We start from the raw sequence: 22,976 nt of genomic DNA, 5'->3' as shown, positions 1-22,976 counted from the left end.
CAACCTTAGCTCTAATCCTTACCAAAGCTTCTCAAGCAACACCAATCTTCTAATTATGCACCAAAATCACCAAATACACTAACATAACCAATTTCACATATATACATTAACCTAGGGTTCATGAAATTGATAAATCACAAGGGTTGGAGGGTTTCTTACCTTAACCCACTGAATTTTGTGATGAATATCACCCATGGCTCATACTAGAGTACTCTTAGACAACCAAAATCACAAGGTTTCCTCAAAACCTAAACCAAATTCAAATTTGAAGAGGAAAACAAAAAATGGACAAAGGAAAGTGAATTACTCACAAAACTTAAATAGAATCGTAGAGGATGAGAAGAGTGATGTGTGGTTACAAACGGCTTTTCAATCGGAGTTCCGGAGAGAAAGTTATGGTGATTTGAAGATTAAAGAGAGTTAGAGTTTCTCTCTTCTTCCTCCCTTTACCATAGCTGCGCCCCACACCCTTTCTTTAGGGTAAAATGAGGTGAAATGCTCATAACTAATGTTTATATATGTTGGGTCTTGGGCCCACTTATGCCCGATTCGCTTATTTTTGTCCGTTGGCCCAATTTTGGGCCACAACCTTTAAGATTAGCGCTCTAAATCGCACTTTAAATATTTCTACCTTCCCTAATTATAATTCCTAATTTCTTAAAATCATTTACTTGTAATCAATTTTCTCAACTGCAGTACCAGACAGATCTCAGCCGGTATTGTCGGTCAACATTCCAGTGCGCATTTTTACGCGAAAAACCATGTTTTTCGACTCAAAAAAATTCACTTAATCCAAATATTATATTTAAATTATCAAATTTCAATTTCTAGATTTTGTAACCATATTCGCTCCTATTTAATTTATTATTTAATTAATTACAGTTTGACCGAGTTTTACAGAAAACTAAGGCTATTGTTATCTCTGAAAGCAGTAACATAAGTCAAATGACCTATGATGAGCCAAGAGAAAAGTTACTAGCATATGAAATCACTCATATAAAAAAGGGTACAAAAAGAGAAGGAGTGGATATTAAATTTTGCACTGAATCATTGGATGATGAATCCATTTACTATTTATTAAATGACGAGTTTGTATTTTTTGCTAGGAAACTTAGAAAGATGATGAGACTCAAAGAAAGAAACAGAGGTGGCAGCTCAAAGAAACCAAAGAAGGACTCAAGTAAGGTCATTTGTCACAACTGCAGAGAAGCTAGACACTGGAAAAGGAAGACAAGTCTCAGAAGGGCAAAAAGAAGAGACTTGTGGCTTCTTGGGAGGATCTCAAGGTTGACTCAGATGAGGAAGAAAACTCTAAAGATGAAGCTCGAATCTGTTTCATGGCTGATGATAAAGATCAACAAGAAGAGGTAAATTACTATGACTTATCTCTTGATGATTTGCATATTAATATTGATGATCTCATTCACCATTCTAAAAAATTGCTGAATAAATACAACAAATATAAATCTAAAAATGAGTTTTTGAAAGAAAAGGTGAAGGAGACCAAATGTGCTTTTGATTTCATTGAAGAAAATAGATTTTTAAAATCTGAAATAAAAAAGTTTAAAGGAAAGCACATTATTGATCCTTCTCAAGAACTTGTTGCTGGAAATAAAAGATTAAATAAAATGATCAAAAGTTTGAATAATAATTTAGCAAAATTTCCACATAGTTCAAGCAACTTGGACAAATTACTTGCTAATCAAATACCATTGTTTGAAAAATCAAGTTTAGGGTACAAAAAATGATGCAATTTTTGAAAAATCACTTGCAAAATTCACAACATCATCTTCAAAAATAAAATCATCATTTGATGAAGCTGGTCTTGAATATTCATATAACTTTGATACTAATTTTGAAAAGCTAAATTTTTATAAAAATGCATCTTAATCAAAATCTAAACCTACATCAAATAACTCTAATTTGGGTTACATCTCTAACAATGAAGCTGTCTTTAGAAAACCCTTCTTTTACAAAAAGGCCTCGCATTCTAGAAACCCATTTGTGTCACAAAATTCTGGTTTAAGATTTTTTGCAAGAGGAGGTACTAATGTTAGAGATGGATCTTTCAAAAAAAATGCACCATTTTCAAATACCAGAAAATTCAAATCTTTAAATTACCTTCAGCATCATACCTTGAATAATTTTCAGCAACATGCTCACACAAATCATTGTTTTAATTGCAATAAACCTGGTTACTCTTCTTTCCAATGCTTTATTAACAAAATAATAGTAGAAAACAAAATATACAAGGCTGTTTATAATTTTAATGCATTTGGGCAACCAATAAGGATTAACTTCAAAGGATCCAAATTAGTTTGGATACCTAAGGTCACTTAAAAGCTTGTTTTTCCTAGCATCCAAGAAGAAGAAAGACATGTGGTACTTGAATAGTGGATGCTCTAGGCACATGACCGAAAAGTCCACTTTCTTTATCAAGCTTGATAAATACGATGGAGACTTTGTGATTTTCGGTGACAATGGTAAATAAAAAATTGTGGGCATAAGTAAGGTTGGTAAGAATTTCTGAACTTTCATTGATGATGTATTTTGAACTGATGGGTTGAAATACAATCTTCTAGGCATTAGCCAATTGTGTGATTTATGTTGTTTGGTTATTTTCAAGAAATTAGAATGCCTGGTTGTTGACGTGGCAAAAATTAGTCGATTAAGAAATTAGTATAGAAATAATGTTGCGAGTACAGTTCTTAACCGACGAAAATCTGCTTATCAATTTAGAAAGGGTTGTCACAATTTTAGAATAAAAATACTGGGAGTAGAAATCCCAGGTCGTCTCCCAACTGAGTTGACAAAAGAGTGCTATTTTATTAGTCAGGGGTTTTTCGAGAAATTTTTGAGAGTTGAGTTGAGGAACAGAAAATTTAATGATGGTAAATTAAAGCAATGTGAATTAAAAGCGAATTATATATTCAAAGTAAAAGCCTTGACCGGGGATAGATTAATTGGAAGTTCTATCCTTGTTAGATTTTCCCAAGTAGAATAGCAAGAGGTTGCTGTTTTCACTTAGTTAACTCTTACCAAATAAAGGAAAGTCAAATGATTGAACTAACTCTTATTCACAAGTCCTAATCCTCTCTCTTGGGAAGGGTTAGCGTTAGTGCCTAGAGAGTTAGCCAACAACTTCTAATTTAACTAATCACTTGAGTATTCCAACTCAAGGGTCTCCTTTTAATCAACCCCCAAGTCAAGTTGGGAGTCTACTCCGTTGACATGAGTACAACATTCACAAACTTATAAGAAGAAGACATGATAAATTAGATAAAATAGGAACTGAAAATTAATTAAAGGTAAAAATAATTCTTTGCATTAATAAATTCCAAAATGCAACATCCTTATCTGAATAGGATTAATGGGAAATTAAAAGAGTAAAGGAATAAGGAAACAAACTAGAATAGCAACTTCAACGGAGGTAATGACTCTTCTCAATATCCAAAGCAAAAGCATCAAAAGCATCAAAACTAGAAATTTATGAATGTGAGGAAAACCTAGAGGAAGTAGTAATTTCTCTCTAAGATTCTAATCTTAAACTAAACCTATGCAAATGAGAATGTGTGTTGAGTCTCTGCTTATACCCTGGCTCTAGTCTATGTTTCTAGGCCGAAAACTGGGTCCAAACTTGGCATAAAATCGGCCCCAACATTTTCTACAATTTATGCAGGTAGGGCATGTCAGGCGTACGTGTCAGTCATGCGTACGCGTCGCTGGTCATCCTCGCGTGTCACGCGTACGCGTCAGGCACGCGCACGCGTCAGGCACGCACACGCGTCAGGCACGCGCACGCCTCGCTCTTCGCTGGCTATCTCCTTTAATTCTTGTGCTCCTTCCATTTATGCAAGCTTCCTCTCCATCCTCTAAGCCATTTCTGCCCTATAAAGCCTGAAAACACTTAACGCACAAATCACGGCATCGAATGGTATAAAGGGGAATCAAAACACACAATTTAAGGGTTTAGGAAGCAAGTTTTCAATTGTAGCACAAAACTAGGAAAGAATTGTAAAACTATGAGAATTGCATGAATAAGTGTGCAGAGACTTGATAAAAACCACTCAATTGAACACAAGATAACCCATAAAATAGTGGTTTATCAGTTGTATGTGAAAAATTTGGTAAAATTTTGTTTGAAGTTAAAAGATGCAATAATGTGTATGGACTAATCTTAGAGGAACTAAAGAACAAAATGTAGTTTGTTTTACTTCCATGGAATCTGAGAAATGGTTATGGCATAAGAAATTGAAACATGCAAGCAAGTTTCAAGTTTCTAAGCTTGTGAAAAAGAATTTGGTTAGAGGTCTTCCTAAAATAAGATTTGACAAAGACATCACTTGTGATGCTTGTCAAGTGGGCAAACAAACCAAAATCTCTTTCAAACCTAATGATGACATCTCAACCAAAAGACCATTAGAATGCTATATATTGATCTTTTTGGTCCTACAAGGACTCAAAGTCTTGGTGGTAAATTTTATGACTTAGTGGTGTTTAATGACTATACTAAATTTGGATGGATTCTTTTCTTAGCTCATAAGAATGATGTCTTTCTTACTTTTTCAAATCTATGCAAAAAGATTTTAAAAAAGAGATTTAAAAATAGCTTTTATAATAAGTGATCGTAGAAAGGAGTTTGAAAACCAAGATTTTGAAATTTTTTGTGATGAATTTGGTATTTCACAATTTTTCATATCCTAGAACACCTCAATAAAGTGGGATTGTTAAAAGGAGAAATAGAAGCCTTCAAGAAATTACTAGGGCTATGCTTTATGAAAATAAAATTCCAAATCTTTTTTGGGCTGAAATTATACTTTGAATCAAACTACCATTAAAATTTTTTTAAAGAAAACACCATATGAGCCTTGAAAAAGAGTACCACCCAATTTTAATTACTTTCATATTTTGGGATGCAAATGCTTTGTGATACATACTAAAGATAATCTTAAAAAATTTGATCAAAAATTTTATGAAGGTGTCTTTGTTGGATATTCAACCACTAGTAAAGCTTATAGAGTTTACATCAAGAAACATAGAATAATTGAGGAGTTCATACATGTCACTTTTTGTGGTCCTAACTCCATTTCAAGTGTTGTTAAAAATATTGATGTAGGAACTGAGATTGTACAAAGTTCAGATAGAATTCAAGAAAAAGACAAACTTGAACTTACAATGGAAGATGTTGCTCATGATTCTGCTGACTAAAATCTAGGAGACGATTTTGTTTTGTCTCCTCCTGATACAGAGATTTGTGAAAATCTTAATGGAACTGATCTTGTTCATACTCGACTTGAAATCACCTCACCAAAGCTAAGAAAATGGAAGTTCTTGATGAACTATCCACATGAATTTTTCATTGGAGATCCCTCTCATGGAGTTACCACTAGATTCTCAAGTAGAAAGAGAGCTAAACTTAATAACCTCGCTCTTTTATCACAAGTGAAACCCCAAAATGTGAAGGAAATACTTGAAGATCCCTCTTGAATAAAGGCAATGGAGGAAGAGTTGGTCCAATTTGAGAAAAATAAGGTTTGGACTCTGGTGCCTTATCCAAATGGTAAGAAGGTAACAAGTATCAAATGGATCTTTAAAAATAAATTAGGTGAGAATGGTAGTATTATTAGAAATAAAGCTAGATTAGTAGCTCATGGGTTTGATTAAGAGGATAAAATTGACTTTGATTAGTCATTTACTCTTATAGTTAGAATGGAAGCAATAATATTATTGCTTGCCTATGATGCCTAAAAAGAATTTAAACTCTTCCAAATAGATGTTATGTGTGTCCTTTTTAAATGTCCTTATTGATAGGAAAGTATACGTAGCTCAACCCCCCAGTTTTGAAAATAAAGATATTCCAAACCATATTTTTAAACTTTCTAAAGCTCTTTATGGTTTGAGACAAGCTCCAAGAGCTTGCTATGAAAGACTTAGCTCTTTCTTGTTGAAAAATAGCTTTCAAAGGGGTACTACGGATACTACTCTTTTCGTTAAAGAATCTAATGATCATTTCATACTTGTTCAAATTTATGTGGATGACATTGTGTTTGGATTAGCACATGAAGCCTTGTCTGATGAATTTGGAAAATTAATTACTAGTGAGTTTGATATGAGTATGATGAGAGAACTTATTTTTTTCTAGAACTTCAAATCAAAAAAATTTCTAGTAGAAGTTTTGTACACAAGTTAAATATGCTAAGGAGTTAATAAAGAAATTTGATTTAAAAAATTTCAAACCAATGAGTACACCTATACATCCAAAATTTCAAACTTGAAAAGGATGAAAAAGAGAAAAATGCTGATAAAACAACGTATAGAGGAATGATAGAATCTCTCGTATATTTATCCTCCTCTAAACCGGATATTGTTCATAGTGTGGGTGAGTGTTCTAGATTTCAATGACAACCCAAAGGAATCACATTTTTCAGTTGTTAAATGAATCATTAGATACATTAAAGGCACATTCGACCCCCGTTTATGGTATTCTAAAATTAATAAATTTTGTGTAGTTGGGTATTGTGATGCAGTTTTTGCTGGAGATCATGTGAATAGAAGCAACACTTCAGGGATTTATTACTTTCTTGGACAATTCTGGAATGTGTGGTCAAGCAAGATGTCGCAGGAAGATAAAACTGGGCATATGATGACTCCTTCTAAGTTCCATGAAGTTTAGACTATGTGTTGATAATTTTAAATGAATCTGAATTTGAACTAAATCCTTGGTAGTCAAATGTGTTTTCTTAAAACCACCACTAATCCTAAGAGAAAGTTATTTTATTTTATGAAGTGGATCTCATTATTTATTTTGATCACATACACCCAAAAGGAAGTATTTGCATTCATTATTTTTCAAGTCAAATCAGTTTCAAATTCTTTTTAATTTTTTATTTGACTTGTCATTTCAAAACTGCTTGTATTGTTTTTAAAATTCAAAATTCTTTGAATCTCGTTTTATTAAATTGATTTATATTTTCAAAAGATTTTTGAGCATTTAAAACAGTTATTATGATAACTTCTCATCTTTTTCACCACTCTCATTTTTTCTTACATATGGAATGTTTTTAACTGGCATCGTTGAGTATTTTGGTGTTGATCTGAACGATGAAACCCAAGACAAAATTTTATATTTTAAGAGTAGTGGTGCTGTAAAGTAATCTAAAGAAAATGGCACAAAGGCCGCCAATGATACGGTTTTGGAAGAAGAAGAAGTTTCTCTTGCAACTAAGGATGAGGGATCTGATGTTTAGCCCAATTTGATGCTGCTATTTTCTTAGATTCTATTTTTGGATGATACAATTTCTTATAATTTCTAATAACACTAACACTATTTCCTGTTTTAAACTTGTGCTTTGCATATTGAACTATTTTTTGTGTAGGTTTCTATTCTTGACATAAGTATTGTATGAAAATAAATCAAAACAGTTATATTAAAACTATTGAACTTATGATGCTTGAGACTGGTTACAAATTTTCTTTGTTTTAAATCATTACTTCACGCAGTTATGATTATGTATATTGCTCTGATTGTGAATATTGCTTATACTTATTATAGCTTTTGTTTTGTTTTATTTTGGTATCTGAGTTTTTATTAAGACTGCTCCATGATGTTGCTGCTAAAAAATTGTTTCTGAAGTATTCATTCATCATTAGTTTTTGTTCTATTTCTAAATTTTAGTTGTTGAACTTTGTTGGGTGACTGTAACTTAATCTTTACACTTTTACCTATTGTGTGTTGAACTGTGTCCCTCCTTAATGACAAAAGGGGGAGAAAGGCATACTAATAAATTGAAACTGTTTCATGTTTCATGTCCTTTGATTATTGTACTCTGTTTTAGCATTAATTTAGTTTTAAGCACTATTTCATGCCCGCTTGTTGTGATAAAATTCTTACTCTATTGTGTTTGCTCTGTTTTGTCTTTGATGTCAATATGGGGCTGATTGAATTATAATTTTTTCATCATATGTTTTGGTTTGCTAATACGTTTTCTTATCAATTTTCAACTGATCTAAAAGGATTACATGTAGCATGTGCCTATTACAAGTTTGCTCTATTTGAAAAAATTATTTGTACTTTTATATAGGAATTATTTATGTGATCTAAATAGGTTAATCAGAGTACACATTAAAGGAGAGCATAGTGAAAGGGAGAGCAGTCCGTAAATCATTCAAGGAAAATTTTCTCTCCAAATTCTTTCAATTCATTTTAATAATGTTTGTCATCAAGGAGGAGATTGTTGAGTTTGGAAACAAATATTAAAAATGATTATTAAATATTATTAAAATATTAATTAAATATTTACTAAAATATTACCAATTGGTTGTTTAATGCATTTGATCAAGTATGCAGGAAATAAAATGAAACAAGTTGGCCCCAGAAGCAAATATTTAAAGCCCATAAACAAACTCAGTCTTGTACAAAATTGATTCAAGTTAGTGACTGAACCTTGGTATTAAGAAAGAAAAAACAGATCCAATCACAAGCCCAAGAATCAAGCTTAATGAATTAAAGTAAGGAACCCAAGAGACCAAGCTTCATTCAGCCATCTCATCCTTGGAAACTTAAACTCCAAATTCAATTCAATTTAATTCTCTTGGGGCTTCTACCGAAAGCTTCTCTCTCCTCTCTCCTTTCTCACTTGCTTCGGTCATGTCACTTCATCTTCTAAGAAAGAAACAAAGAAAAGAAAAAGCACAGAGGCTATGAAATTTTGAAAGGCAAAAAGAAAATTGCCAAATCAAAGCAAAGAAAAAGAGCTACAACTAAGTAGCTAGTCTTTCTCGATCAAAGCACAACAAAAGTTTCTTCCCTCGTTTGTGCTACACCGAGGAACCAAGAAGAAAGCCATAAGGTCACAAGCACCATTTTGAAAAATATGAAGAAGGTGAAATCAATGGTGCTCTGTTTGGAATCTACGCTCAAAAAACAAACTTGGGGTCAAAGTAAGAATGCACGGCTCAGATTCAAGATTCTTGAAGAAAAAGGTTGAAAGAGAAGATTGAAGGATGGTTACATGTCACTGCTTCTACCCTCTCTCTCCTCTATGAACGTCGCTGCTGCATCTGTGTATTAGGAGAAGAGAACCAACATGTGCTAAAGAAGGTTTCAAGCCCTGGAAGCTTCACTCCTCTATAATAGGGGTGAACGGTCAAGGATTGGAATAAAGAGTGAGAGCACACGTTTGGGTTCCTATAACTCTTTGAGCTGTTTATTCTTCTCCTTCATGGTTATCATTGAATATTTCTTTTTCTTAATTTAGTCTATCTGTGTTTCATTGTTAAAAGGCAGCATGTGAGTTTTTTAAGAAAAAACCAATGAGTGAAAAAAGGAAGAGAGTTAAAGAAAAAGCCATAGTTATTTCAGAAATTCTTTATATGTATTTCTGTTTTGTTATTATGATCTTGAGGGGATCCTCTTGCAAATTGGGTTAGCACTTTGCTGTTGAAAGTTAGGGTGAGTCCTAGTCAAGTTCAGGTTGGGTTAGAATCTGGACTTGTTTCAAATAGGATTGGAGTATATTCTAGGAAGAATTGGTGAATGTAATATTGTTGAAAGTTAGTGAAAGTCCGTCACTATTGTGATGGAGACTGGATGTATGCTACATTGTACAAGGTAGCTGAATCGGGATACATCTATATGTCACTTCTTCTTCTCTACTTCACTTTTGTTTCTATTGCTATGAGACAAAATAAAAATGTCTCTCATCTCGTCACGAGACAAAAGTAAAAATATCTCCTAAATTTCTTTGAAAAACCATAAATAACATTCAGAATGAAAAGAAGATTCAACCCCTTCTCTTAGCCACTGATAACTATCAAACTATTTTTATATAAAATTAATAATTAATAATCATTAAATAATTTAATATATTTATAAAATTATCAACTATAAATTTTAATTATTAATTTTATATAAACATAATTACGTGCAATTTTTTATTATGTATTTTTGTGTGAATAATTATAATACCAAAATGTGTACATGTAGTATTTATAAATAATAAATTATTATAAATACATTAAAAAAATGACACATCAATGAATAAATATAGATATATCTTAACAAATTAATATTATCACCCCTATGTTGTATACACTGTGTATCTCATATTCTTCGATAAAATTAAAAATAGATTTATTTCATGGTGGAGATGCAATTTTAGGAATATTTTTTTAAAAGATTATGTTTGTCAATTTTTTTTAAAATAAATAATGAATGTAATTTTATAACTAAAATAACTCTTCATTCTTAGTTAAAGAATAATAAAATAAACTACTTATTACAATATTTATTTCCTAACTAAAATAACTCTTCATATATTAAATTATATTTTAAGGAATTTTACTATTGTGTCCTAAGGGCATAGATTAAGCATATCATAAAAAAAAAGTTTTAATGTTATTTATTGTTTTTATGCATTAAAAACATAAAAAATTATTTTTGTAATAAATATTATTAAAATAATTCTTTTTATGGTATGTTTAACCTATGCCATTTAAGGCACAGATAGCAAAATTCTATTTTAAATAATATAATTAAAATATTTAAAATTATAAATATACTTTAAAATTAATTATTGTCTTCTCATTTCAAGTATATTAATGAGTAATGACCCAATTAATCTCTACATCGAAAACAGTTTAATTAAACTCCTTTTGAAAAAATGGTTTAAACAATAAATACTTAAATAATAAATGCTTACATTAAAAGTAACTTATAAATAATTTTATATTTGGTTTTTAGTTCTAAAAGTGCTTATTTTAAAAGAAATGTGATAAAAAGATTTTTATTATGAGAGAAGTCTTTTTTTAACTTCTCTATAAGCACTTAAATAGCTTCTTAAAAAGCTAAAATTTGATTTTGAAAATAACACAAGACATTAATAATACTACTTTTCATAAGTCAAAAGCTAAAAAAAAATAATTTTTGAAGTTTTCCAAACGGGCCCTAAGTTCCAATCACGTGGTTTTAACTTAATTCACCTTCACGCGCCACTATCTCTAACAAACTTTTGACTTAACGGGCAAATATAAATAACTGCCTTTTTCATCTGAATTCGTTTTTTTTTTCCAAATTTTCTCTGTATTTTCTTTTTGTTCTGCAGCCTTTGTATTCTCTTCCTTCTCTATGTTCTCTTCGTTCTTTGCGTTCTCTTCGTTCGAAATCAAATTTTTTTTTTATCTAATTTGAAGATTTGGATCAAATTTTTTGAAATTAAATAGTAAAATCAGCTTTGAACATGTATTTTGTTTTTGAAGATAATGAATGATTTAAGATCAGACTATTAATTGAACTAGGGCGATTTGGATTATTATTTTGAATCGAATCAAATGGTTGAGGTGTGGTTCAAATCTAGTTAATGTGGTTTGTTAGTATTTTATGATTCTGTAGTTGAATACTTCAGTGTAAAGACTATGAAATTTATGTGTTATTGTTGAGAAATTTCGGTATTATTTTTTTTTTGATAAGTTTTGTATAATTCAAAACTCTTTCTCTTCCTCCTCTTTGTCTTCTGCTGTTTCTTCTTTTTCATCTTTTTTATTTATCTTTTTCTTCTTGTTTTACCTTCTCATGTTTCTTCTTATTTTATTCTCTAAGCAAGAATAAAAACAAGAAAAAATAAAACAAAAAAGAAAAAAATACATAATGCTGTAAAATTACAAGAAAAATGATGAACTTACATTCATTCAACTAAATAAGATTATAATACACTACAAACATGTTCATTCAAATCTAATATGAGAAGTAATGTTTTTAAAAAAAGAAATAAAAGCAACAGAAAAAATAAAGAAAGAAAGAAGTAGAACGTAGCATTAAAGAAGACATTTTTGAGTTTTTGTAGTAAAATTTTGGTGTAAAAATTAAAAAATTTTATGTGTTATTGTTGAAAAAATTTTGGTGTTATTTATTCTGATAAAGAATAAATTACTATTTGTACCCATCAAAGATACAGATGCTGACAAATATACCCATATAAGAATAAAACGACAATTATAACCACGGAAGATGGCTTCCGTATGCCAAGAGTACCCAGATATTGGTTACACAATTGGTCCGTTAGGGTATTCTTGGCATACGGAAGCTATCTTCCGTGGGTACAATTGTCGTTTTATTCTTATATGGATACATTTGTCAGCATTTGTATTTTTGATGGATACAAATGGTAATTCATTCTTCTGATAAATTTTACATAATTCAAAATTCTTCCTCTTTCTCCTCCTCATCTTCTACTGCTTCTTCTTTTTCTTTTTCATCATCATCATTATCTTCTTTTTTACTTATTCATCTTTTACTTTTTGTTTTACCTTCTCATGTTTCTTCTTGTTTTACTCTCTTAACAAGAATAAAAACAAAAAAAAAATAAATAAAAAAAAGAAAAAACATATAATGTTACAAAATTACTAAAAAGATTATAAACCTACATTTATTCAATTAAATAAGATTGCAATACATTACAAACATGTTCATTCAAGTCTAATATGAGAAACAATGCTCCTAAAAAAATAAGAGCAACAGAAAAAAAGAAAAAATACAGTATTAAAAGAAGATATTTTTGTATTTTTATAGCAAAATTTTGGTATAAAAACGAAGAGATTTATGTGTTATTGTTAAGAAATTTCAATGCTATTTATTCGGATAAATTCTGCATAATTCGAAACTCTTTCTCTTTCTTCTCTTCATCTTCTACTGCTTCTTCTTCTTCTTGTTTTTCTTCTTCATCATCATCTCCTTCTTTTTTTTATTTATCTTTTTTTTTCTTATTTTATCTTCTCATATTTTTTTGTTTTACTCTCTTAACAAGAATAAAAAAAATACAATCAAACAAAGAAGAAGAAAAAATACATAATGCTTCAAAATTACTAGGAAGATGATGAACTTACATTCATTCAACTAAATAAGATTACAATACATTACAAACATGTTCATTCAAGTCTAATATAAAAAACAATGCTCCTAAAAAAAGAAATAAGAGCAACAGAAAAAAGAAAGAAAGAGAAAGAAAAAAAAAAGAAAAAAATGCAGCATTAAAAAAGACATTTTTGTGCTTTTGTAGCAAAATTTCGGTGTAAAAATAAAAAAATGTATATGTTATTATTAAGAAATTTCGGTGTTATTTATTCTTATAAGTTTTACATAATTCAAAACTCTTCCTCTTTCTTCTTTTTATCTTCTACTGCTTCTTTCTTTCATCTTCTTTTTCTTATTTCATTTTTTCATAATTCTTCTTATTTCATTTTCTTAAAAGGAATAAAACCAAAAGAAAGAGAAAAAAAATTAATGCTGCAAAATTACTAGAAAGAAAAGGAAAAAAAGAAAAAAAATGCAACAATAACAGTAGCAATAAAAGAATAATGATATGAGGAAAAAATACGCGAAGAAAAAAAGAAAGAACGCAGAGAAGAAGGAAGGACGCGAAAAAGAAGAAAGATATGAACGTTCACGTTGGTTGCAAGAGAGTTGGAGTGTGTATTCACGCTCTCACTAATGAAACTGATTTTTGTTGGATTTTGACAAACTTTATTAGATTTAATTGTCAAAAAAAATTTGAATGTGTAGCAAACTTCTCTCTAATTTCAAATACATTAATTATACACATTCTCTCTCTAAATTTTATAGTCTAATCCAAAAATATATCCTCTTCATTTTTTTTTCAATTGAGATAGTAAAGTATGAACTTTAACCATTCAATATTTTTTTATATTTTTTTATCCCACTTATAAAATTAATAATAAAAAATTACATTTTATCCTTTTGAATAAAAAAAATTAAAAAGATTTATTACCGTTTAATCCTAGTCATTTATTTAGATCTAATGACTATAATTAAACCTCTCATTTCTCATATAAAAACACCTTTCTCACCACATACCACCTTTTATATATATATATATAGTTAAATTCTATTTAAAAATAAGAATATTGGATTAAATGAAAGAAAGAGAGAAAAACGTGTCCTTGTTGTCTTCATTTCAGATTTAGATCACTCCGATAGCACTTAATTTGTTATTTTTCTTGTCGTTTTTCTTCCCCACCCACCCCCCACCCCCCCAAAAAAAAAAACCCGAAGGCATTTTCCTGACAACAATGTCTTTATTGAATAGTATAACTAGATGTAGAACTACATTAAAAACACAGAAGATAAACCACCTTATTGATGAATAATTTATGAAAAATTAACTAATTTAAGTTAGTCTAGTAATTAAATAGTAATATGTTTAAACAAATATTAAAAATTCAAATTTGTTTTATGTATGCAATAACCTATTAACTAACTATAAATTTTTAAATGCAACTTTGATCCACAAAAATTGATCTTTAGTCAAACTAAAAGATACCATGAGTAAAAAAAAAAATCATGTAAAATTCATGTAAAATGAAAAGGTTGAGATATAAAGTTCCAACCTCGGTAAAAAGAACATCAAATGAATTGGAAAGTAACAAATGCTAAGCCTTATTATTGATGAATCAAAATCATGTAAAATTAAAAAGTTGGTAAAATAAAAAAATAAAAAACTAATTATTTTTAAATCAAAATGATAAAACTCACGCATCATAAAAATTATAAATTTGATAATAATTAATTTTTTATTTTATTATTTTATCAATTTTTTTTGTTTAAAAATATTTTTCCCTTATATCACAAACAAAATGAATGGTTGGACTTTATAAACATCTGTTTACAGCATAAACTACACTTCTAATCTAAAAGATATTTTTGAACATCTAAATAATCGTATTTGACAAATAAATGACTCTTGATCCTACGAAGGGATGATAGAAAAACTCAAAAACTCTTTATAGGGTTAGTGGTAAATGCTAAGACCTAAGAATTGTGATATTTGATATATTTGACAGTTGGAAAGCTTTTACTCGGTTGTATTGGGACACAGCTAATCCTTCCGTGTCACAAACAAAACAGTTGAAAAAATTCTTTGCCTGCCACCAACTAGCCATATTTTCATGACCACCCCGTAATTGGCCTATAACTATAACCTTCATTAAAAAGCTCAACTTTAAAATTTTTTGGTCAAAAATCCAATCTATGGCTGTTGTTAAAAGTATCCACCGCCCTAAAAAGAACCATTTAATTACAATAGTTTGAGATTCCAAGGAATTTTTTGCTTCTATTTGGTCACGGAAAAGGGGTCATTTGGAACAAGAGATCCCACACCATATGGGTATATTATGTATATAGTTGACAAAAAGTGTAACTGTACAAGTTATGGTGCCCCTTGTTCAATGCAAAACAATCTATATGGTCTACAATTCGAAGCACAACTTTAGCATAATTAGGTGTCACCAGGAAATATAAACAATTGGTGTAACCAATTTTGCCATGTACATCAGAATCGTCAAGTCTTCAATGCATGCAAAACCAGTTCAGGTGCAAAGAATCACATTTGCACAAGCAAGGTCCCACCACGTGTCAGGCCAAGATTAAAGGTAAAATGTTAGATAAAGTTCTCTATATGCACTCCATCCAGTTCTCAAATTAAATAAAGACATGTGAGTACTCTTTTCTTGAGATAAGTATATTCTTTTTGCTTTTTAGTGCGTGTTTGGTTGAAGGGTTAACTAGGAGGTGGAAATTCTCATGGTGAGTTTAACGTGTAAATTACACGTGTAACCTGTCCATAAAAACTTCCACTCCATTTTTAGCTCAGGAAAAATGTCCACATGTCATCATCTAATTGGAAAACTGAATGAAATAGATATAAAAAACTAAATCTAGTTATTTGTCCACAAGATAAATAACCAAAGATCTGATTCACGGGTGAAGAACTCGTCATTAGAGCACCATAAGGAACCAATAATGATGTCTTGCTTTATTCCAACTCAAACTGTGCTTTCAAAAGAAACCTGGAAATGTGGTAAATGCCTGGGTTTTGGATTAGATGAAGAACCAAGTCCCTGCAGCAACTTAATGACATCTGCAGAATCATCAAGATAATACTTGGCCTTGCTCGGCTTGCGACCAACAGTGCAGGCGAAGATATCTGGGGCTACTTGGAATGATGGGCATGACACTGTCCTTGATATGCTCTCAAACATATCTTCATCAGAAATATCATCTCCAATGCACAACACAAAATCCGGTGAATTACCACCATTAACCATATTTGTAAGAACCTTTTCAGCTACCTGACCTTTGCTTATACCCTGCAGAAAGCAAAGCAAGATTTGAATACCAAGTCCATTTCAGCTTATGAGCTATTTAGCTTTCACATTAATATAATTAGATCAAAGAATAACAGGATTTTAAAAATGGACCTGTGGCATAACTTCAACAATATGCTGGCCCCTTTTAACAACTGCAGGTTCATTGGTAAGCACACTTTCTAAGTGGCTCAATAACTCTTTGGCTTGGCAAGAGCCAAAATCAGGGTCTGCATCTCGATGATGCCACACCAAAGCACTCTCCTTAATTTCAATATTTGACCCATCAGTTGCCTCTGTATATGACTGCATAATGGGCTCCACAACCTTTTTCCACTCTAGATCCGCTGATAAATGACTCATTTCCCATTCAAAATCTTGATTGCTCCTGAAAACCAGAAAAGAAATATGAAGTCAGTCTTTTTTTCCTTTTTTAAATTTGAGGGAGGGGGTGATAAAAAGTGAAAAGTGTAATGCAAACCTTAAAAAGTAGCCATGTTCAGCCGCCAGTCCAATCATTTTGCAAGATATAAACCACTCACATAGAGAATCTCTTCCCCTCCCACTAACAATGTACACAATGTTTTTGGCATCATTACACAAAGCATTTAGCACAGAGATAACTTCAGGGCTGGGAATTTTACTTATAGAAGATTGTGGTACCAGAGTACCATCATAATCAAGAAATATGGCCCGCCTACTGGTTCTTTTGTAAGCTGAAACGATGTGATCAATGGACAACTTCCTAAAACCAGGAGAAAGGGAAACAACTCTAACCCCCAGGCCCAACCCTATTACCCAGCACCTTTTGGTATAGTGATCTTTGCATGCTCTTTCCAAATCCTGCATAAAGCTGCGTGCCCAATATGCCACATCATGAGAACTGACATATCGGTAGTGTTTCTCATGCCTCAATTGCTTCTCTGAATCATTCATAGTGAGTGCTGAATTCAAAGCATCAGCCACAGCATCTATGTCCCAGGGATTGACCCTGATAGCCCCACTTAGAGAAGGAGAACAACCAATAAACTCAGACACAACAAGCATGCTTGAACGAGGAGAATCAGCTGTTCTACCCAATGTTTTATCCAGTTGTTCAGTTCCTTGTCTACAAACAATATATTTATATGGGACTAAGTTCATGCCATCCCTCACAGCATTAACAATGCAACATTCTGCAACAGCATAGTAGGCACTCTTCTCAAATCGAGCAACATGACGGTCAATCAATACAACCGGCCGATAATTGGTTGAACCATAAGTGACATTGATTCTCTGGACAATTGAATAGGTTTCTTTCTTTGCTTCCTGAACATCCTTCCCTGAGCCCCTTGCAGGATTCACAATCTGAACTAGGACAACTTTTCCCTGCAGATCTGGATTCTGCTCTAGCAGCTGCTCCACAGCAAGAAGCTTCAAACTGATTCCCTTAAAAATATCCATGTCATCAACACCAAGAATCACTTTCTTACCCTTAAACTCTTCCTGAATTTCTTTTAATTTAGCAGACGTAGAATGAAGATTTAATACTGACTCAAGCCTGCCCATGTGAATGCCTACAGGCAAAATTTTTATAAATATAGTTCGGCCGAAGTAATCGAGTCCTATATGTCCTCGTTTAGATTCATAATCTAGGCCTAGCATTCTACTGCAGCAAGAGAGAAAGTGGCGAGCATAATCAAAAGTATGGAAACCGATTAAATCAGAATTCAATAATCCCCTGAGAATTTCATCCCTTACTGGCAGAGTTCGGTAAATTTCAGATGAAGGGAAAGGACTGTGGAGAAAGAATCCAAGTTTTACTCGATTATACCGCTTCCTCAAGAACGTAGGCAAAACCATCAAGTGGTAGTCATGAACCCAAACAAAATCCTCATCAGGATTGATTATTTCCATCACCTTGTCTGCAAATATTTTATTTGCAGAAACATAAGCCTGCCAGAGCACACGGTCGAAGCGGTCACCATGATCAGGGCATATAGGAAGCATATAATGAAAGAGAGGCCAAAGTTGCTGCTTACAAAAACCAAGATAAAACTTTTTCTGCAGATCATGGGGAAGAAAAGTAGGCACGCAATTAAAATCCTCCAGTAATTTCTGAGCAATTTCTTCCTGCTCATTAGCATCTATTTCAACTTTGAGGGATCCCACGTAAATCACTTCGGTCTCAGAAGAAAAACCATCCTTTAATTGTAATAAGATTGAATCCTCGTCCCAACTGAAGCACCATTTACCAGTATCTATATCTCTTTTGGCCTGCAATGGCAACATGTTTGCCACTATGATTCTCCTCTCCCGACACCCAGATGAACTAACATCTGAATCAGCATCATTTCTACCACAGGCATCCAGATCAGAAATAACTCCTGGAACAGTCATAACCCTAGGAAGAGTTCTTGGGGTATTTGGAATACCGAGTAAATCTCCAGCTAAGTCTAGAAGATTAACATATGATCTTGACACCATGACTGATCGAGGAGAAACTTGTCTTGAATGATGTTTCTATTGATTCATACCCATAAATAAATAAATAGAATTAAAAAAATAAATACTGCAATCAGCAATTCAGCATCCAGAAAATAATATATCATCAAAGTTCCAACAAGGAAAATAACCAAAAAAGCCATCAGATTAATGAAGGACCTCATCAATATTGATTTGATCCATTGACACTAGGTAACAAATTTAGCATTCTTATCTAAGAAACCAGTAAATATAGTAGTTTTTAACGCAGAATTCCAGTTCTGTTCATTGCATATATTTCATCGAAAATTACCATGATAAATTACAAATCATCAGACAGGAGTAAACAGAAGGACTGACTTTGGAAAACAACAAGATCATATCATCTTATAAGTTCTCGCTTCAACGGCTAATAATAATATACACAGGTTCTATTGGCCACAGATTAGAGGCACTGTTATACAAAAGCACTCATATTTGTAGCATTGACTCCACAAATGGAAGTATTTACCCAGTATCAATTTCAATCATCAACTGGTAAAATGAAAGAACTGTTAAAGAGTAAAGACATAAGTGAGTTTCAATTCAAAGCATGCTAGTACACCACAAAAATACAAAACTAACAAGCGGACCAAAAAATGAAAATAACCCGAATAACCCCATGAATCTGAACTATTTAAATACAATTACTGCAACCAACTACTAATAGATATCTGTCCAAAAAAATTTAGCCAAAGTTGAAATGAGACGTTTGGGTTCAAGGTTACATTAAAGGAGACTAGAAGTCAAAACAAAAGGCATATATCTTAAAATAGAAACAAGGAGACAAACATAGAAGCCACACAAGCAAAACCACAATCAAACTCGTTGAAAAAGTGATTAGGAGCCGCAGCATCATCCATCAACCCCAAAATAAATCAAATCAAATCGGAAACTAAAAAAGTTGAAAAAGAAAACAAGCTTATCATCGTAGAAGAAAATATACTCTCCATCAAGCAAACAATACAAAAAATTAATATGAATAAAAAATAAAAAATAAAAAAACAGTAATTATAACAATTAACAAAAGAATAAACAGAGAAATTAGGTTTGAAAAACTGAAAGCGGTGGTGGTGAAGAGTGGCACCTGAAGCAAATTTTGAAGATATGAATCACCACATTTACCAAACTTCAAGGCTGGTCAATCGTCAACTCCTTTGCACAAACATCAAAGCCAATACACGCAGCAACTACTACCTGAACAAGAACAAGAACAAGTTGTTTGGCTACTAAGAAAACGAGAGAGAGAGAGAGAGAGAGAGAAATGGAAATAAGAGGCAAAAGCGCAGATCAAGCACCTTTGAGAATAAACAAGAAACTTTCAAAGAAGAAAACAAAGCTTAGGGATGAGTGAGAGAAAATTTGGAAAAACGCGGTGAAGAAACTGCGCTGCTTTTACGAGAGAAAGAGAGAGAGAGAGAGAGTTGAAAGGTTTTTGGAGAATGAAATGAGGGAAGAAGAAGAGAGCAGAACGCTAACAACTAGAATTTCTCTTTTTTTCTTTTTTTAATTTCTTATAGTTATACCTCAACTTACTGTAGCTCAATTTGGATAGACTTTACCCACTTTCCATTTTTGTTTTTAATTTCTTTTTTTATAAAAAAATTCTATCACCTAATTCTAGAAAATTAAATTCTTACTTTACTTTTAATTATAATATTATATTTTCCTCATTCTTCTTTTCTTTATTATTTGCTCAATTATAATTATATTGTTTTCAAATTTTATTTTAATTTGAACTTTATCTTTAATATTTTAATTATATTCGTAGATATAGATAATATATAATATGACAATGTTACTTAAAGTGTCCACATATAAATAGAAATAAATTTTTTCAATTGATAATATAAAATATAATTTTTTATCATATACATTTTAAATAGAACAAAACAAATATGAAAAAGATAATATATAATAAAAAATCACACTTTATAATATTAATTAAAAAAATTCAAAAACATCTATTTTCTATACAATTATTATGTCAATATCTCTACTAATGGTATTAAGGTTTGTGAAAGTTTTAAAAATAATTCTTTTGAACTTTTAATTTATGAAAAATAGTAGTATTAATAGCTAGTATAATTTTAAAATTATAATTTTTAAAATTAAATTACAGTTTTTTAAGAAGCTATTTAAAAGTTTATAGAGAAATTAAAAAAATAACTTTTTTCATAATATTATTACTTTTTATCATATTTTTATAAAATAAGTGTTTTTAAAATTAAAAATCCAAATACAAAATAACTTATTTATAAATTATTTTTAATATAACTATTTATTATTTAAGTTATTTTTTCAAAAAGAGTTTAATTAAACTGTTAATCCAACTGAACCTAAATATTAACACCCCAAATATAATTGAAATACGTTTAAAATATTAAATTGGATAAAGTTAAAATAATTAGATGGAATGTTTAATACTTTCAAAAACTTCACAAACAACAAATATATTTTACCTTAACTAATAAGAGTTTTTTTTTTTTTGGTTTAAAGAAGTGGAGAGCTTTTAAAATAAATAATAAGTTGACTACAAAGAATCTCTTGGAATCATCTTATTTTTACTTATAAATGTATAAAATATTGAAAAATTGTTTAAGAAAGAATTGAATTCACTTTATATCAGTAAAAGAATTGAATTTATCTCTAAACTTATTTCTATTAACATAAAACTACTCTCTCTTTTCTTCTTTTCAGTTTTTTAAGACCCTTTTTAAAGAATTAGAAGCTGATCTAGAACAAAAGTAAAAACAAATTTAAAAATAGAACTAGAAGAGAATTTTATTTAAAATTTAAAATTTTATATTTACTAACATTTTAATTTATATAAAGGTTTCATTCTTAAACACTCCTACAACTTTAATTTTTCTTAAAACACATTAGTATTTACAAATTACAAGTTCAAAGTATTCTTTTTTTTAAAATTATATGTTAGCATTATTTTTTATTATTTTTTTATTTCTTTTGAAATATAACTCTTTTCTTTGAGTTCAAGATCAATTAAATCTCATGTATTGCATGGGTCAAAAACACACTACTTGAAATTGAATCTATTTTCCTCTTACATGCTACCTGTATTATACCATATTACCATTAAAGTCTAAAACCATAATTATTCTACTCTCTCACAAGCAACCATGAAGTGCGAGGTAACTAATATTAAACCCAACCCAAGAATATAATAAAGTACAATTTAAATTTTTTATATTTGTTTCTTTATAAATTATAGTTATAAAATTCGGTCCGACCTGATTGATTGAATCGAAAAATTCGAGACATTTGGTTATTAACCTAAATTAGATCATTATTTAAATTGGTCAAATAATTAATATAGTCAAATTTAATCAAACTCAATCAAAAATAGTTAAAACTTGATTAAATTTAAAAATATGATTTTTTATATATGATATTTTTTATTAAATATATTACATAATAAAATGAAATTATATTTACAAAGTTAAAGAAAAATAATATTTTATTAAGTACAATATATTTTTATTTTTATTTTATTCTATATTTACAAATATAATAAATATAAATTTATAAATATTTAAAGAGTATAATAAATATAAATTAATTAATGAGTTATTAAAATTTAAAAATAACAATTAATTTAATACAGAATAAAATAAAAAAAATTTATTTTAAAAATAAATAATTAAATAAAATTTTATATAATTATTTAATTATGATCGAATTAACCGATTTAATCTAGAACCTATTAATGGAATTAATGATCTAATAATAGAGTAATCTAACCGATTCAATTATTAATTCATTTATGATAACTATCTTACACAAACTCTCAACCTTATGTTTGACTCTTTTTAATTTTAGTGTTGTAATTCCAGTAATATTTTCTAACAATGTGAAATTTTAGTTTTTTTTTTTTTTTGTGGATACTATAAATCTGAGAGTTAGATTTGTAGTTTTCAAAATTTTTTTTAAACACATAAATCTAATGTTTAGATCTTTTATTTTATATATATATATATATATATAGTGGTGGAGCTTAGTTCAGACAAGGGGGGCTACGGCCCCCCAAACTTTTTATACAAAAATTAGTAGTACTTTTTTAAAAGATAAAAAATAATTTAATTGGTTTAAATATTTTACTATGACTTAAAGTACCCAATAAATTTAATAAGCAACACTCTTTCTACCTTTAAGTTTAAATATAAAAAATTAGATATTTTTATTTATTTAATTTAATATTATTTTATATTTTACTATTTATTTAATTTAATTTTTTATATGATAAAAAATAATTGAATATTCAATAAGTATTAATATTATTATATTTGTATAAATTGATA

At 30.1% G+C, this 22,976-nt stretch overlaps 1 protein-coding gene across 2 annotated transcripts; it reads right to left on the bottom strand.

Moving 5' to 3' along the window:
• Positions 1-14,794: 14,794 nt before the first annotated feature.
• LOC130979998 (probable alpha,alpha-trehalose-phosphate synthase [UDP-forming] 9) lies at positions 14,795-20,140 on the bottom strand. Of its 2 annotated transcripts, XM_057903588.1 has the most exons (5): positions 19,956-20,140; positions 19,745-19,854; positions 16,637-18,657; positions 16,270-16,543; positions 14,795-16,158 (listed from the first exon to the last, which is right to left on the bottom strand). In XM_057903588.1, exons 3-5 carry the CDS (start codon positions 18,619-18,621, stop codon positions 15,835-15,837), a joined length of 2,583 nt encoding a protein of 860 aa, XP_057759571.1. In that variant the 5' UTR covers positions 18,622-18,657; positions 19,745-19,854; positions 19,956-20,140; the 3' UTR covers positions 14,795-15,834. The 2 variants fall into 2 exon arrangements, with proteins under 2 accessions (XP_057759571.1, XP_057759570.1); XM_057903587.1 differs by lacking the exon at positions 19,956-20,140 and having other exon boundaries at positions 19,745-19,942.
• Positions 20,141-22,976: the final 2,836 nt, after the last annotated feature.

Source organism: Arachis stenosperma, chromosome 5 (genome assembly GCF_014773155.1).
Source record: "Arachis stenosperma cultivar V10309 chromosome 5, arast.V10309.gnm1.PFL2, whole genome shotgun sequence".
In the NCBI taxonomy this organism is placed as follows: Eukaryota; Viridiplantae; Streptophyta; class Magnoliopsida; order Fabales; family Fabaceae; genus Arachis; species Arachis stenosperma.
The sequence above is the reverse complement of the archived record's forward strand: the minus strand, read 5'-3'. Positions and strand labels throughout refer to the sequence as shown.